General features: G+C 47.8%; 5 protein-coding genes across 5 annotated transcripts; 4 read left to right on the forward strand and 1 right to left on the reverse strand.

Moving 5' to 3' along the window:
* Nucleotides 1-54: 54 nt before the first annotated feature.
* F5147DRAFT_281391 (uncharacterized protein) lies at nucleotides 55-1,439 on the forward strand. Its single transcript, XM_041429017.1, has 3 exons — nucleotides 55-801; nucleotides 856-989; nucleotides 1,038-1,439. Exons 1-3 carry the CDS (start codon nucleotides 380-382, stop codon nucleotides 1,154-1,156), a joined length of 675 nt encoding a protein of 224 aa, XP_041290565.1. The 5' UTR covers nucleotides 55-379; the 3' UTR covers nucleotides 1,157-1,439.
* Nucleotides 1,440-2,043: 604 nt separating this feature from the next.
* On the reverse strand, nucleotides 2,044-3,477 carry F5147DRAFT_706206 (uncharacterized protein). The gene is made up of 2 exons (XM_041437974.1): nucleotides 2,250-3,477; nucleotides 2,044-2,199 (listed from the first exon to the last, which is right to left on the reverse strand). The coding sequence occupies exon 1, from the start codon at nucleotides 3,455-3,457 to the stop codon at nucleotides 2,336-2,338; it is 1,122 nt and encodes a 373-aa protein (XP_041290566.1). The 5' UTR covers nucleotides 3,458-3,477; the 3' UTR covers nucleotides 2,044-2,199; nucleotides 2,250-2,335.
* Nucleotides 3,478-3,553: 76 nt separating this feature from the next.
* F5147DRAFT_281425 (uncharacterized protein) lies at nucleotides 3,554-6,675 on the forward strand. Its single transcript, XM_041429018.1, has 6 exons — nucleotides 3,554-4,111; nucleotides 4,163-4,411; nucleotides 4,461-4,495; nucleotides 4,555-4,808; nucleotides 4,859-4,910; nucleotides 4,960-6,675. Exons 1-6 carry the CDS (start codon nucleotides 4,006-4,008, stop codon nucleotides 6,421-6,423), a joined length of 2,160 nt encoding a protein of 719 aa, XP_041290567.1. The 5' UTR covers nucleotides 3,554-4,005; the 3' UTR covers nucleotides 6,424-6,675.
* A 2,439-nt stretch (nucleotides 6,676-9,114) lies between these two features.
* F5147DRAFT_809225 (uncharacterized protein) lies at nucleotides 9,115-12,263 on the forward strand (the record flags this gene model as incomplete). Its single annotated transcript, XM_041443412.1, has 10 exons — nucleotides 9,115-9,239; nucleotides 9,279-9,441; nucleotides 9,631-9,669; nucleotides 9,752-9,789; nucleotides 9,829-9,872; nucleotides 10,196-10,240; nucleotides 10,299-10,333; nucleotides 10,411-10,646; nucleotides 10,697-10,748; nucleotides 10,798-12,263. The coding sequence occupies 10 exons, from the start codon at nucleotides 9,115-9,117 to the stop codon at nucleotides 12,202-12,204; spliced, it is 2,184 nt and encodes a 727-aa protein (XP_041290568.1). The 3' UTR covers nucleotides 12,205-12,263.
* A 1,110-nt stretch (nucleotides 12,264-13,373) lies between these two features.
* Nucleotides 13,374-13,860, forward strand: F5147DRAFT_580450 (uncharacterized protein; the record flags this gene model as incomplete). The annotated part of the gene is made up of 2 exons (XM_041431545.1): nucleotides 13,374-13,562; nucleotides 13,609-13,860. Coding segments are annotated over 2 exons (441 nt in total), but the record flags the coding sequence as incomplete, so codon positions are not given.
* Nucleotides 13,861-14,005: the final 145 nt, after the last annotated feature.

A 14,005-nucleotide genomic window follows, 5' to 3' on the forward strand; every position in this document is an offset into this window, starting at 1 on the left:
TCTTGGACGATACATAAACCTCTCATGCATTGTGTATCGATCAAGAACAATTTACCTATTGTCGCTCGAGAGTCGAGATGCCATATTTCACTTTTGGATATACTGGCAACATAGAGCCGTGCTTCTGCTGACCTCGAGAGGTTTGAACATGGTAAGCTACAACATTTTTCTCTGAGAGCTCATGACAGCTTTGCTTTGAAAGTCTCATCATTGTTCACGACGCCTGGGATACCATCTAGCGCGCATCCTACACAACAAACGCGACTTTGTCTTTACCACAACGCCTTTGTCGCGTCGGTGGCGTCACCACTTATAAACGTTTCCTTGCTTCGATGCAAACATCATTAAATCATTCTCATTCTCTACTTCTCGAGCTTCAATGGCATCGATTCCTATTACACCAGCATCCCCCGAAGCAGACCTTGCGACACTGGATCCTGCACGACATTTCACCAACATATACGCTGCTGCCAGTATAAATGCTGTTGTTGATCGATTCAATTTATGCGTGAGATATCTCCTCAATTTCAATGTTCCCTTCGAACAGGCGATACAAAGGCTCCGTCGTATAGAGCTTGGGTTCGATGACGCGGTGGTGGGGTTCAATGACATGGAGGAGGCGTTTAATTGGTTGGAGGACTCGCTCGAAGGCATGACGGAGATGCTCAAGGAGGTGTTCCATGCCACAGGTGAGATACTTGATGGCATGGATAAGGCGTTTGATGGCATGGCAGAGGAGATCTGTGCGTTGGAGGAGAAGGTCAAGCTGATAGAGGAGGAGATCTTTGAACTGATACACGGGTGAGTATCGGTTTATTCTATCGCTTCGCAACACTTCTCTGATTGAATTTGCAGTAACGGATTATGGCCCATTCGAATTTGCAATCATCGATGTTCATTGGATGATCCATTGGTCTGGCCTCCTGTTTCTGATACTCCCTATCCAGCTGGGAAGCCCGAGACTCTTGCGGGACTGCAAACAATGAACGGTAAGTGCGCTTTAGAGTGCCAGTTGCTCTCTTACTAACAAATGTTAGCTGAGATGTGTGCGGCTCTCGCTGCTGCCTTACACCTTCGACCTCCTCCTGATCTACTTCAGCCCCCACTCGAGTGGAGGAGAAAGCAAGTAATCAATTATATTGGATGCGCGGAATGAGTCATTCTATTGTGTTGTATCGTTGATACAATTACCTTTGTGTTCGTTATAGCACAAATGTTCCTCGGTCTTGCATATATAATTTATTTAGAACGTCTGCAAAGACGGGGATCCGTTTGCTATGGTGTGGAATAATCGATGTGATAATAACACAGCACACGAGGCGCTGCACTGCACTCACATCCCAAACACAGCATGCGCACATGTCAATTGGAGGCGCGTGATTGCATAGCCATCGACGGAACGCACAATCCAGTGCACACCGACATCACCCGATGAATCCCACATGTATGGATAAGCCCACGGAAGAGATTCAGTAGGCATGAACGCTAACAAGGTTGGGTGGCTCACCAGCGACGTGACTGGATCAAATCTCAATCCACTTTAGTAGGCATGTCTATCCTTGGCGCGACGGAGTACAGGATGCCTTGGAGGATAGCCAATGGTGTGAATCAGGTCCAGCCTGCACGAATGAATATGTGTTATTCTTCATCGACCGCCATCAGCTCCTTCAAGAACCATTCAATTTCATAGCGCCAGGTTGACGACGAACGGAAGGAAACCACTGCGAAGTAGAAATACCGAGGCTCAAACTAAAAGCGGAACCTGGAGTGTTGGGATTTAGATGGCGGTAAGAACAAGTACTAGCGTAAGCCTAGGACAAACGTCGAGGCTTACCGTGCCAACATCACCTCCATCATCGTGACTTCTATAAAGATGACATATCAGCACAAGATCAGCATGCAAACATATGGGTATGAACGGGCGATATGCAGGGAGGACAGGGTACAGGCTTCTAGCGTGATGGTAAATGAGGTCCTCCTGCTGTATAACTTGAATATGGTGTACAAGGGTGCCTGGTGCAGACCAAGCTGAGTTTGAATCCATCATTGGACCGCTCACTGCGCCCATAACGCCGCTGTACGACTTTGAAGGGATGAGTCAGGCCCAGGGCCATTAAATCAAGCCTAGAACCTCATTTTAATTGCCAATTAGTACTATGGTCTTGGCAGCAGATATCCAGGCCCAAGTCGGCATTATGGGTACGCTGACGCCTCGCTTTCGGTCAGTGAGCCACTAACAACTTTCATAGATATCCTAGTAGATAGATTTAGATCCCTTCAATCATGTTATAACTACGCACGGAAAATGCCCCAACTGTCCCCCACAAGTTCCAAATTATGTAGTGCCCAGTGCCCTGCGTGCTACCACTTCCCCGCAGATAGCAACCTCTCGCGCTACTGAGAGCAACGGCTCGACACGAATATAAACGTTGTTCCGCCGCGCATTCGTCCAAAAACGCGGCTGAAAGTCTACCACTTGTATATTGCACGACTCTGCAACTGCAAGCGCCGTTATAATGCCCTCCACCTCTGGTGTGTCTGGATTCCCTACCACATTCAATTTCTGCAACATCGGAAGGCGAAGTCCACGGAATAGTTCGATAAAAGGATCACGATGATAATGATAATGGAATAAGGGAATAGTCATTGATTCAAGGCAAGAGTATGTGGTTGTGTGGCTCCCAGAGTCCGAATTTGGTGCAATGTAATAATCTATCACGAGGGTCTCCACGTGAGGAAAAAACGATAAAGAGGAGTGTATGACGGCGACTGGAGCGCTCTGGATGCGGAGATGACGTATATTTTTGCAGGTAGCAGTGGGTCTAGATCGAATGACAGCCGACAATGGACCGAAACGTATGCGACGGAGGTTTGGCGCATTGAATCTGGTGACATCCGATGGCCAGTTACACTGCAGGGTTCTCAACTGGGGTGCGTTGAAGTTCTCGCTCCGTTCGAATACGTCGAACATGCAGAACACTGTTTCCCAACGCGTCGTTTCAGCAAAAAGTATTTCGAGCAGTTGAGTATTTGAGGGACAAAAGTGACCATGCACTGAGGGGGAAATATATTCCATGCGAATGGTAAGAGGCTGACTGCCAGACCAAGCAAGCCAAGACCGAAGCAGTGATGGAAGGAATGGCTTTAATGGGAAACTCTCAGTGGGAAGTCCAACTTTGATGTGCGACCAGATTCCTGTCGTCGAATGTGCGACGGCTCGCCAAAGGCGGCACACCCTGGTGAAGAGTAGTGGCGGGCGGGCAAAATTTCCCGAGATGGTGGTTCCTCCAAATGAGAAAATACTAGGATAGTCTGGTACGTCCTTGATGATGAGCAAGAATACATGCTGTAGAAGTTCCACGGGAAGCCGATGAATGGGGGATTCTGAGTAGCTCAGGTTGACGGCTTGTGACGAGACACTAGACAATACACCGACCGTGTGCACGAATACTTGCATGTTCGCGTTGACGAGGAGTAAGGAGTTTCAGAATAGGAGGTTGACTCACCCATCAAGCTTACGTATTTAGGAATTCGTTTTCTGTGAACCTTAAGTGAGTTGTCAAAAGTGTGGGAATCGTCGCTCGCGCTGATGTCTCGTTGAGCCAAGGCGGATATTTCTTTGAACTCTTAGCTGCCGACGCTTTTACTGAGTGTACTGCTGAAGGAAAACACCTTGGATCCCAAAGTTAATGCAGGTGGGAGATTTCCAACATAGAGCTGTACTATCTTAAGCTTCAAGTTATTGCAGTGCCCACCGCACCGCTTCTTGCCAAGTACTCACGTTAACGCTGCCTTCCCGATGGCTACCCGTGCAGACAGTAAGTTGGTAGGCAACCCGTCACAGCACTTGAATTCAGAATAGACCGTTTGAAGCGGGTGCCTGCATCCGCGTGATTTTCGCTCTCCCCAGCGTTTGCGGCACAGGTGATTTAATTACACACCACTATCACATCTTTCGTGCATTCACTCAGGGCTACTCTTGGCTAGGGCTGACATGATATTGGAATGCACAGAATGTCAGATCCGAGGATTCGGCGTCGCGCATCAATCAAACTCAAAATCATGATATTTGGCCACCGACTAGTAATACCCAGCCATGCTATTCATTACGGTATTAAGTTCACGTCATTGCCTAACTGTATCTAACTATTATGCTATATAGTGATCGATTCTCGCCATCTAGGACGAAATTCCCCCCCACCGCGAGTCTGCCACTTTTTTTTCAAGATATCACTTGACCACACGGCACACCCATCTCTTATCACCATCTTCCTCTTATTCCCTCATTTCTTGAGTATGCACCTCCTTGGCTTCTTTACATGCATCGCTTCTTGTCTCTCTGTTGCTCGTGCTTTCAGTGTGACAGTCGGGACTCCTACTGTATGTGAACCTCTCAGCATTTCATGGACTGGTAAGCGTATATCTAGTACATCTTATACGCCCCTGCTGAACTTTGTCAGGTGGGCAAGCACCATTTGAAATACTCTTAGCTCCCGTTCGTCGGCGCTATCGTCTTAATCGCATCAATCGCGCGCTAACCTTTGTGTTTTTCAGTCTAACCAAATATACCAGAATATACAGGTTCCTGCATCGGCCTTCAGCAATGGACAAGGCTCTTATTCAATATCGCAATTGTCGCTGTTGTCGGGAACGTCGTTTGTACTCATTATGTCTGACGCCACTGGATTTGGTTCGGGTGGGACGACAAACAAATTAACTGTTGCGAGTTCGGCTGCAAATTGCGGCGCTGCAAATCCATCACCTCCTTACACGTTCGACTTGTCTCCGCTGCCGCTGACGCAATGCAGGTAAGTTTGGTTCGCCTACTTTTTGTGGCGCTGACCTACCACTACTGCAGTCAATTTAATGTTACGGTCAATGGTGGTGCAGTCCCGCCCATTACTATTGGGGTCAGATTATTGCAAATTCTTTTAAAACGATCTACTTATATTACTACAGCAAATTATTCCTGGCGGACTATCGGTACTATTCAATTCCGGTAGCAACACTTTTAGCTCGACTTTAGATGTCAGCGCAGGGACGAGCCTCCTGTATTTTGTCAACGACTCCTTGGGCAACCAAGGTGGGGTCTCTCCGTACGAGGTGGTCTCAGGGTCGAGTGTTTCCTCGTGCCTAAACGCCAACTCGCCGTCATCCACTCCAAACACGCCGGCCACAATCACAGCCACGGTCGTAACCACGACCCAGGCTTCACCATCATCTAGTTCAAGCAGTTCATCGAATAGTTCATCAAGCAGCCATATTGCTATTATCGCAGGCGCAGCGGGCGGCGGTGGGGCTGTCCTTATTGCGTTGGCCATCCTCGGCATATGCTTGCGGCGTAAACGAAAGGCATCTCGCTTGTTGGACGTTCAGTCTTCCACACAAAGCTATCCACGTCATTTGCAGCGTACAGACCCAAATTACGAAGCCGGCCCTCACAGTGACGTCCCACCACAATTCCCCTTCGCATACAAGACAGACCCCCTCAGCTACCATACCCGCTCCATTCATCCCAGCCTAGGAACCCAGTCAGAGATGACCAATTCGTCCGCCGGCACATTCGCAGTTGGCGCCCCTCTCTCACCATTCAACCAGACACAACATTCGCGCCAGAGCTCCAACACAGACTTTCCCGTCTATGGAGATACTCGAAGTTCGACTGTGTCATCATCTAACAGCCGCCAATTACTCCTGTCTAGCGGAAACTTCACAGCTAACAATCCTCACACACCGTTCAATCAGACACTGCATTCACGCCAGAGCTCAAACGCAGACATGTATGCAGACGCTCGGAGCTCGGCTATGTCATCTGTTGACAGGCGAATGGCTACCGTCGCTGAAATACCATCACCATGGGAGACCGTTCCTGTTAGTTACCTTGGTCCATCCATTCAACCTGGATCCCAGCCAGGTCCTATTAATGCGTCTGCCACCAACATGGCGACTAGGGATTATCACGCACCCTTCAATCAGACGCAGCCTTCACACATGAGCCCTAACACAGACTTTCCTGTCTATGGTGACGCTCAAATGTCAGATACGACACCTGCCGAGCATATGGCTGTGGGGGCTCGACCAGCATCACCATTACCACGGAAGGTAGACCTTGTCTACCTTTCTCCACCCGTTGAACCCGGATCTCAATCAACTTCAACCTCTACCGGCAATGTCGGAGTCAAGAACCCTCCCACGCTGTTCAATCAATCACAAAACTCCCATCAGAGCCCTGACACAGACAACTTTGCTGTACACGGAGCATCTGGGCCTCAGTCCATGACGCCAGCTAGCGCGCAAACAGCCTACCAACCTCCTACTCGAATCATCGTGCATACCGACGCTGATGATGTTGTGCCAGACAACAATGGTGTAGTTGAACTTCCGCCACAGTATTCAGAACATCGGGGAATTCGTGCCTCGTAATCTGAGTCTGTGTTATGATTACGTCCCCACACGCTTGAGTCTTCAGACATGGATAATCCGAGGAAACCTCTTGGAAATCGAGTCAATCACTCAGAATTACCGAATCACATTTTACGCTTTTGTTTACAAAGTCCGGTCCATGTTCCATTGCATTCACAGCAGTTTATTTTGAACACCGTTACGAATCTACTCATTTTTAGTCAAAGCCAAGATGCGGAAAACGTCCGAAGTGTCTGAACGTTGTTTATTCTACAGTCGTGGACAAACAAAGTCATCTAGTTTGGTATCTCGACAATATGAATTTTTTGGGCCAAACTAACATCAGATTCGGATTCAGGACCTCAAAATAGGTCTAAAAACGACTCTTTCAATCTTTTCCCACGACATTTTTAGTGTGCCAAATTTTTTGGTCATTTGAACAACGCTACTACCTACGACAAGACCGCCTCAATTGCCATCATCGCATGCTGAGTGACTTGACAGTGTCGCTTCTGTTCACAGACAGCCCATTCTGCTGCTTTTCCAGTCAATCCAATCCTATATGCACTCATAAAATGATATGTCCGATTGATGAACCGCCAGATAACCTCAACTGGACATGAATCTAAGATTTCCTGTGCCGCTCGTTTTGCAGCCGCAAAATTTGGCTTCAACATTTGACGATAACAATACTTGCACCAACCCCAGTACTGACTTGACAATCAAACACTTTCCAATGTCTAGAAAGTGATCCACGCACCATCTCAATTGGATTGAGCTAGCAGTGAAACTTTGGTAGAAAGATACACTCATGTCCTGCGCTGCTGATGAGCTCTTCGAGCATTGATATTTGACAGCGGAAGTCATCCTGTCGACTCAGTAGCCGTGCCATGCAACAATCCGTGTTGTTGATGGGACAGACAGGTGAGCACTTTGTCCGCATGCCATCCACATTAAATCTGCGCTCTTCAAGGACCATTTTCAGGCCCTTTGGCTTCCCGGATGTGTCCGTCATCTTCTGAACAAGTCCACACTTTGAAATGTCGGGATTATTGTAAGGGATGACTGTATTGCGCGACGACCACGAGCCATGATAGTTGGGATGAGAGGTACGAAAGAATTTTTCGGGCGCCATTTCACTCCACTCATATAACCTTCTGAGTATAGCTTCGACATTGACTTGATGAAAGGAGTTCATTTCTGATTTTTTCATGATTTTTAGCAATTTTTTTGGGGGTGTGCCAAATTTTTGCACCCAAAAAGTCAAATTTACTGTTATGAAAAATTGGCTCGTACCATTGTGTTCTAAATGTTGTTTAGAGTACTATTATACTATTTTCGACATTTCCTGTTAGATTGGTAAGGCTACAAAATTCAGTCACCAAACTAGATGACTTTGTTTGTCCACGACTGTAGTATTACCGTACACCATCATTCCTATCACACTCAATGCATGCATTACCAAATGCCCATGACAGAAGTCAGATGGAAGCGTGGTCTAGCCCAGGAGACCTCCATCACGTATGGAATTAGGGCAGACGGACTTCACGGCCTGCTGATCGCCACCGAACTGAGACTCTAATTCAGTTTCACAGGCATTGCAAGCCCATTCGACAAACGTTCTCGTTTATCCACACATGTGATCTACGGTATCTTCTCGAGGTGCCTGACTTCACAGAGAATAACATTAGACTGAGCCTAAGTTCCGGATGCACGATAGACGACTGAGCTCCGGTAATTAGCCTGTAGAAGAACCTTACTCACGCGCCTTAGATAGCCTTTCAGTCCATTTTAATTTACTGGCAGCGTGTAGGAGAAAAAGGAGGATCGCGTCGGACCATGACATCATTGCAGGAGTCAAAGACATAACTTCCGTTGACACATGGACATCGGTACCGTACAAATACCATAGGTTCGTGTCATCTCCTTTGCACGACTCACCAGCTGCACGTCGTACGAAATAGGCTGGTTTATTCGAATTCTCACTCGCGAGCGTCTAAGCAGCCTTTCAGTCCATTTTTGTTATCGCACGAGCGCTACGCGGTGAATTGAAGAGCATCATGATATCGTTGCACAGTTTTTTTAGATGAAGATCAGGACACTAGAGATACCGTAGTTATATGCATGTGGATTCTTTCGAAATCTCACACTTGAGCGTCTACCATCACGCCACCTGCAATTACTACGGTTGATTGAGCCCGTGGTGCTGAAAAATCTTAAACGCTGAGGCTGTTATACTATTTTCGTCACTGGAATTGTTTCATGTAAAATGTTGGGACGTGCTCTGACAGTGCATTCAAGTTCAAGTTGCACGAAAGACACAACGCCAATGATTGATATACTGAGATAGCCCAGAGGCAGATCAGGCATAGCTGCTGCTGCGTGCCATCACTTTTTCACCAGGCCAGGGTCGCGTTTCATACTACTACAGTCTCGGTCTGCAAGCACGGGATCCGGAATGTGTTGAGTTCACGAATTTACAGGCACTGCCCAGAGTAAACATGGATCGGACTTCTAAATGAGTCGCGGCAAATCAAACTGTAACCTATCGTCCGCCATACTCCCAAGCTCTGGCGTACCTGTTCCTGCACCGATGCAGACATTCTATAGCAAGTATCTGTACTCGGTGTGGAGAAGACACTTGTTTGCAAAACAAAACTATCCGACTGACTCGGACTGCCAGTATTGCATCTCAAAATGTAAACAACAGACATGATCATCGAGTCGCAAGCTCGCAACATCAGTATGGATGACGTTGCCTTTCTCACTGCTATCCCTTCGCCGAAATCCCACCATGTACTGGATGAGCTACAACATGAATTATGGGGCAGGTCGTGGTGCGTATTTGTACATTCGCTTCTCACCCTGCATCACAGCTACAAGGGTATCTCTGCTCACGCTCTCGAGCGAGATGAAGAACGACGTATCAACCATATTGTCGAGGTAGCTTTGGATTTGAAAATGCTAAAGTTTGGTGACGAAGCTGCGAAAGATGAAAGGACAGTCGACTCGCGGCCGATGTTTGAAAATTGGAACAAGGTTCGCTTCATTTACAGCTTAGTACCAGTCGAAGGGTACCGTTCTTCTCAGTGACCTTTCAGAGTGATCCAGTATAGTCGTGAGAAGTCAAGGTATTTGGACTTGGAAACATGAAAAATGACATCTTTGACCTTCGTAGACTTGACCTGCTTGACTTTGTTTCGCCATTGCTTTCTACAACAAAGACAGTCTCCCATTGAGGTATTTCTGGGTTCGGGGATTCAGAAGGTGAGGTCGTCATTGAAAGCCAGTCTATCTAAAGACTAGTATCTCTCGCAGCTTGGATTGAATTTGCTCACATGCTTACGAGGACCTACTTCGGACATTTCTAAGACGCAAGTTCAACTTGTGCGTTTCCGCATAATTTTGCAATCGGCTGTAACACAGCTTTCCCGATGCCTACCCACAGTACTTGAATAGACCGTTTGAAAGTGAGTCCGCGGGGTGTTCCTTCTCGGATGCTATTCCTCCCTCATGTCGAGTCCACCCCAATATACTACCGCTGACGGAGGCGTTTGCGGCACAGGTGATTTATACACCATTGCTGCCATATATTACACGCGTTCTGATTGATTCTTACCGATCAGCTTTATCTAGGACGCAATTTTCCCTCACCTCGTCTCCTCCGATTCCCTTTTTCAACATATCACTCGTGTCTCCTATTATCTTCCTCTTTTCTTGAATATGTATCTCCTTCGCTTCTTTACGTTTATTGCTTCTTGTCTCTCTGCTGCTCGTGCTTTCAGTGTGACAGTTGGGACTCCTACTGAATGCGAACCTCTCAGCATTTCATGGACTGGTAAGCGCATATCTATTACATCTTACACGCTCCTGCTGAACTTTATCTGGTTTGTCAGGCGGGCAAGCACCATTTGAAATACTCTTGGCTCCTGTTCGTCGGTGCTATTGTCTCAAGCGCATCGATCGCGCGCTAACCTTTGTGCTTCCCAGTCTGACCAAATATATCAGAATATATCAGTTCCTGCATCGGCCTTCAGCAATGGAGAAGGCTCTTATTCAATACCGCAATTGATGTTGTCGTCGACAACGTCGTTTGTACTCACTATGTCTGACGCCACTGGATTTGGTTCGGGTGGGACGACAAACGAATTAACTGTTGGGAATTCAGCTGCAAATAACGATTGCGGCGCTGCAGATCCAAAACCTCCTTACACGTTCGACTTGTCTCCGCTGACGCAATGCGGGTGAGTTTGGTTCGCCTACTTTTTGTGACACTGACCTACCACTACTGCAGTCAATTCACCCTTACGGTCAATGGTGGCGTAGTCCCGCCCATTACTGTTGTGGTCAGATCATCGCGAATTCTTTTAAAATGACCTACTTATCTTGTTACAGCAACTTATTCCTGGTGGAGAATCAGTCGTATCCAACTCCGATGGCGACACTTTTAGCTCGACTTTAGATGTTAGCGCAGGGACGAACCTCCTGTATCTTGTCTACGACTCCTTGGGCAACCAAGGTGGGGTCTCTCCGTACGAGGTGGTCTCAGGGTCGAGTGATTCCTCGTGCCTAAGCGCCAACTCGCCGTCATCCACTCCAAACACGCCGGTCACAATCACAGCCACGGCCACGGCCGCGGCTTCACCACCATCTAGTTCAAGCAGTCCATCGAGCAATCCATCAAGCAACAATGTTGCTATTATCGCAGGCGCAGCGGGCGGCGGTGGGGCTGTCCTTGTTGCGTTGGTCATCCTCGGCATATGCTTGCGGCGTAAATGGAAGGCATCTCGCATGTCGGACGTTCGGTCTTCTACAAAAAGCCATCCACGTCAACTGCAGCATACAGATCCAAGTTACAAAGCCAGCCCTCACCCACCACAATCCCCTTCCCCATATAAGACAAACACTCCCAGCAACCGTACCCAACCCATTCATCCTGGCCTAGGAACCCAGTCAGAAATGACCAATTGGTCTACCAGCAGCTTCGCAGTTAGCGCCCCTCCCTCATCATTCAACCAGAAACAACATTCGCGCCAGAACTCCAACACAGACTCTTCTGCCCACGGGGATACTGGAAGTTCGACTGCGTCATTAGCTAACAGCCGCCAATCACCCCCGTCCACCAGAAATTTCACACTCAACGATCCTCGCACACCGTTCAATCAGACACTGCATTCACGCCAGACCTCAGCTACATCATCTGTTGATAGGCGAATGGCTAGCGTCGCTGAACTGCCATCACCGTGGGAGGCAGATCCCGTTAACTACCTTGGTCCATCCATTCAACCCGGATCCCAACAGAGTCCTATTAATGCGTCTGCCACCAACATGGCGACTAGGGACCATTACGCACCCTTCAATCAGACACAACCTTCGCACATGAGCCCTAACACGGAATTTGCTGTCTATGGGGACGCTCAGATATCAGACACGACACCCGTCGAGCATATGGCTGCGGGGGCTCGACCAGCATCACCATTACCACGGAAGACAGACCCTGTCTACTTTGCTCCACCCGTTCAAGTAGTATCCCAATCAACCTCTACCTCTGCAGGCAACGTCGCAGTCAAGAACCCTCCCGCACCCTCCAATAAGGCACAAAGTTCCGGGCAGAGCCCCAGTACAGACAGGTTAGATGTGCACGGAGCATCTGAAAGTCTGTCTGTGCCGGCGCAAATAGCCTACCAACCTCCTACCCGGATCATCGTTCATACCGACGCTAATGATGTTACGCCAGACAAAAATGGCGTTGTTGAACTTCCGCCGCAGTATTCAGAGCATTGGGAAATGCGTGTTCACTAATTTGAGTCTGGGTTATGATTATGTCTCAACACACTTGGGTCTTCAGATATGGATATGCCTGTTGCGCGTTCGTTTGCACGTGAATTTATTTTGTTCGAGTGTCTTGTCTTCAAGAATGACGTACAATGGTATCGTGCTCCTACTTTTATTTGGTGACATTCTTTTCAAGTTTCTCATGATATAATGATAATAATGACATGTACGTACTTCAGTGTAGTACTAGGAAGCACATATGGCCTCACTTCTCGTCTTCGTTGAATTCATCGAGAGCGGAAAGGAATGCGCGACGAACACGCACCAAAGATCTAGCATATTCAAAGGTATCACTCACCACTCGACATTAGTATACTAGGGGGAGTGCACCGGCTCAAGATAAGGCCTCAAACTCGCATCCAGCAGCATGAACATGCGAATTTCGATCGTTCGACAGAGTCTCGGACCACTAGGTGTACGGTGATCCGTGTACGGGATTATCGATTTATCGATCATCTTCAATGCAAAGTACACCTATATGATCGATTCACCGGAATATGAAATTAATTCCAATGGAAAGCAAGACATACATACTTCGACTATATACAGGGCACTACAAGGACCAGGCCTGGTTTCGCTACCTTATAGCACATCTTGGTTGGAAATACTAAGGGGAATCAACATCATGATCGTACGAGGAGTCTAAGGATCTAATGGTGTGACGAAATCACGAATGCTAATAGTCAGACTTATTAGGTTTATCTTCATGCCATGCACCATGACCGAACCTTTTACAATTATTCACTTTCAGTATCCTCTCCTTATTATCATCTTATGGCCGCTTGCGCGCTTCTGTGATGTGTAACTACTTTGACGCCAGCACAGCACTTCGAGCCTCATTTTTACCAACAACCACCTCTCATTCAACGCCCTCAACATTTCCATGATCACTGCAGACGAAAACATGCAAGGCACGTCATCACGACGCTGTCCCGCACCTGTCGACACTGACACTCCAAGCCTTAGAAGCGAGTAAGTGGCAAGTTAGACTGGGCTGAGCGTACCACTTATGGATTTACAGCGATGGCAAGCCCCCTCCAACGAGCGAGAAGCTTGCAGAGGCCGGCGTGGGAAGCCCTATTAAGAATGTGTAAGTGTCAAGCGGTCAATCAATGCGAAATACTTGAGGTCTGATTATGCTAGATGACAGGTCAAACATTGATGAACAGATCCCCAACGAACGACAAGGGCCTCCTATAGCTGAAGAACGTAACAACAAAGACGTTGAATCGAAGTTTTGGGCGACGTACGACGAGGTTTCGACGGGGTACGATAATGACTTTTTAGAGCGCGCGAATGGCGATATGGGTATCATCTTGACTTTTGTGCGTGTGTTCATATCTATCAATGCAAATCTAACAGAAGAACCAGGCTGGTTTATTCTCCGCTGTCAACTCCACTTTTATCATCGGAATGCAGCCTAACCCGGCAGAAACTACAAACGTCCTCTTGTTTCACCTTATCCAAATGACAGCTAACGGCACAAACACTGCGAATGACATCAGCGGTCTTTCCTCTTCCACGCCATATCCTTCTTCGACTATCTGGATGCAAACGCTTGCGTATGCTAGCCTCTCGTTCAGCGTCTTGGCCGCGTTTGGGGCTGTGTTGGGAAAGCAATGGCTCAACGCTTACAAGGCAGCTCGTGGACGAGGGTCTCTTGAGGAACGCTGCATACAGAGGCAGAGGAAACTGGATGGAATGGAATATTTTCAGCTCCAGACCGTCTTGCAGGGGTTCCTCGTGCTTCTCCAGATCTCACTACTCT

Source organism: Suillus discolor, assembly GCF_016758755.1.
Source record: "Suillus discolor strain FC423 chromosome Unknown F5147scaffold_44, whole genome shotgun sequence".
In the NCBI taxonomy this organism is placed as follows: Eukaryota; Fungi; Basidiomycota; class Agaricomycetes; order Boletales; family Suillaceae; genus Suillus; species Suillus discolor.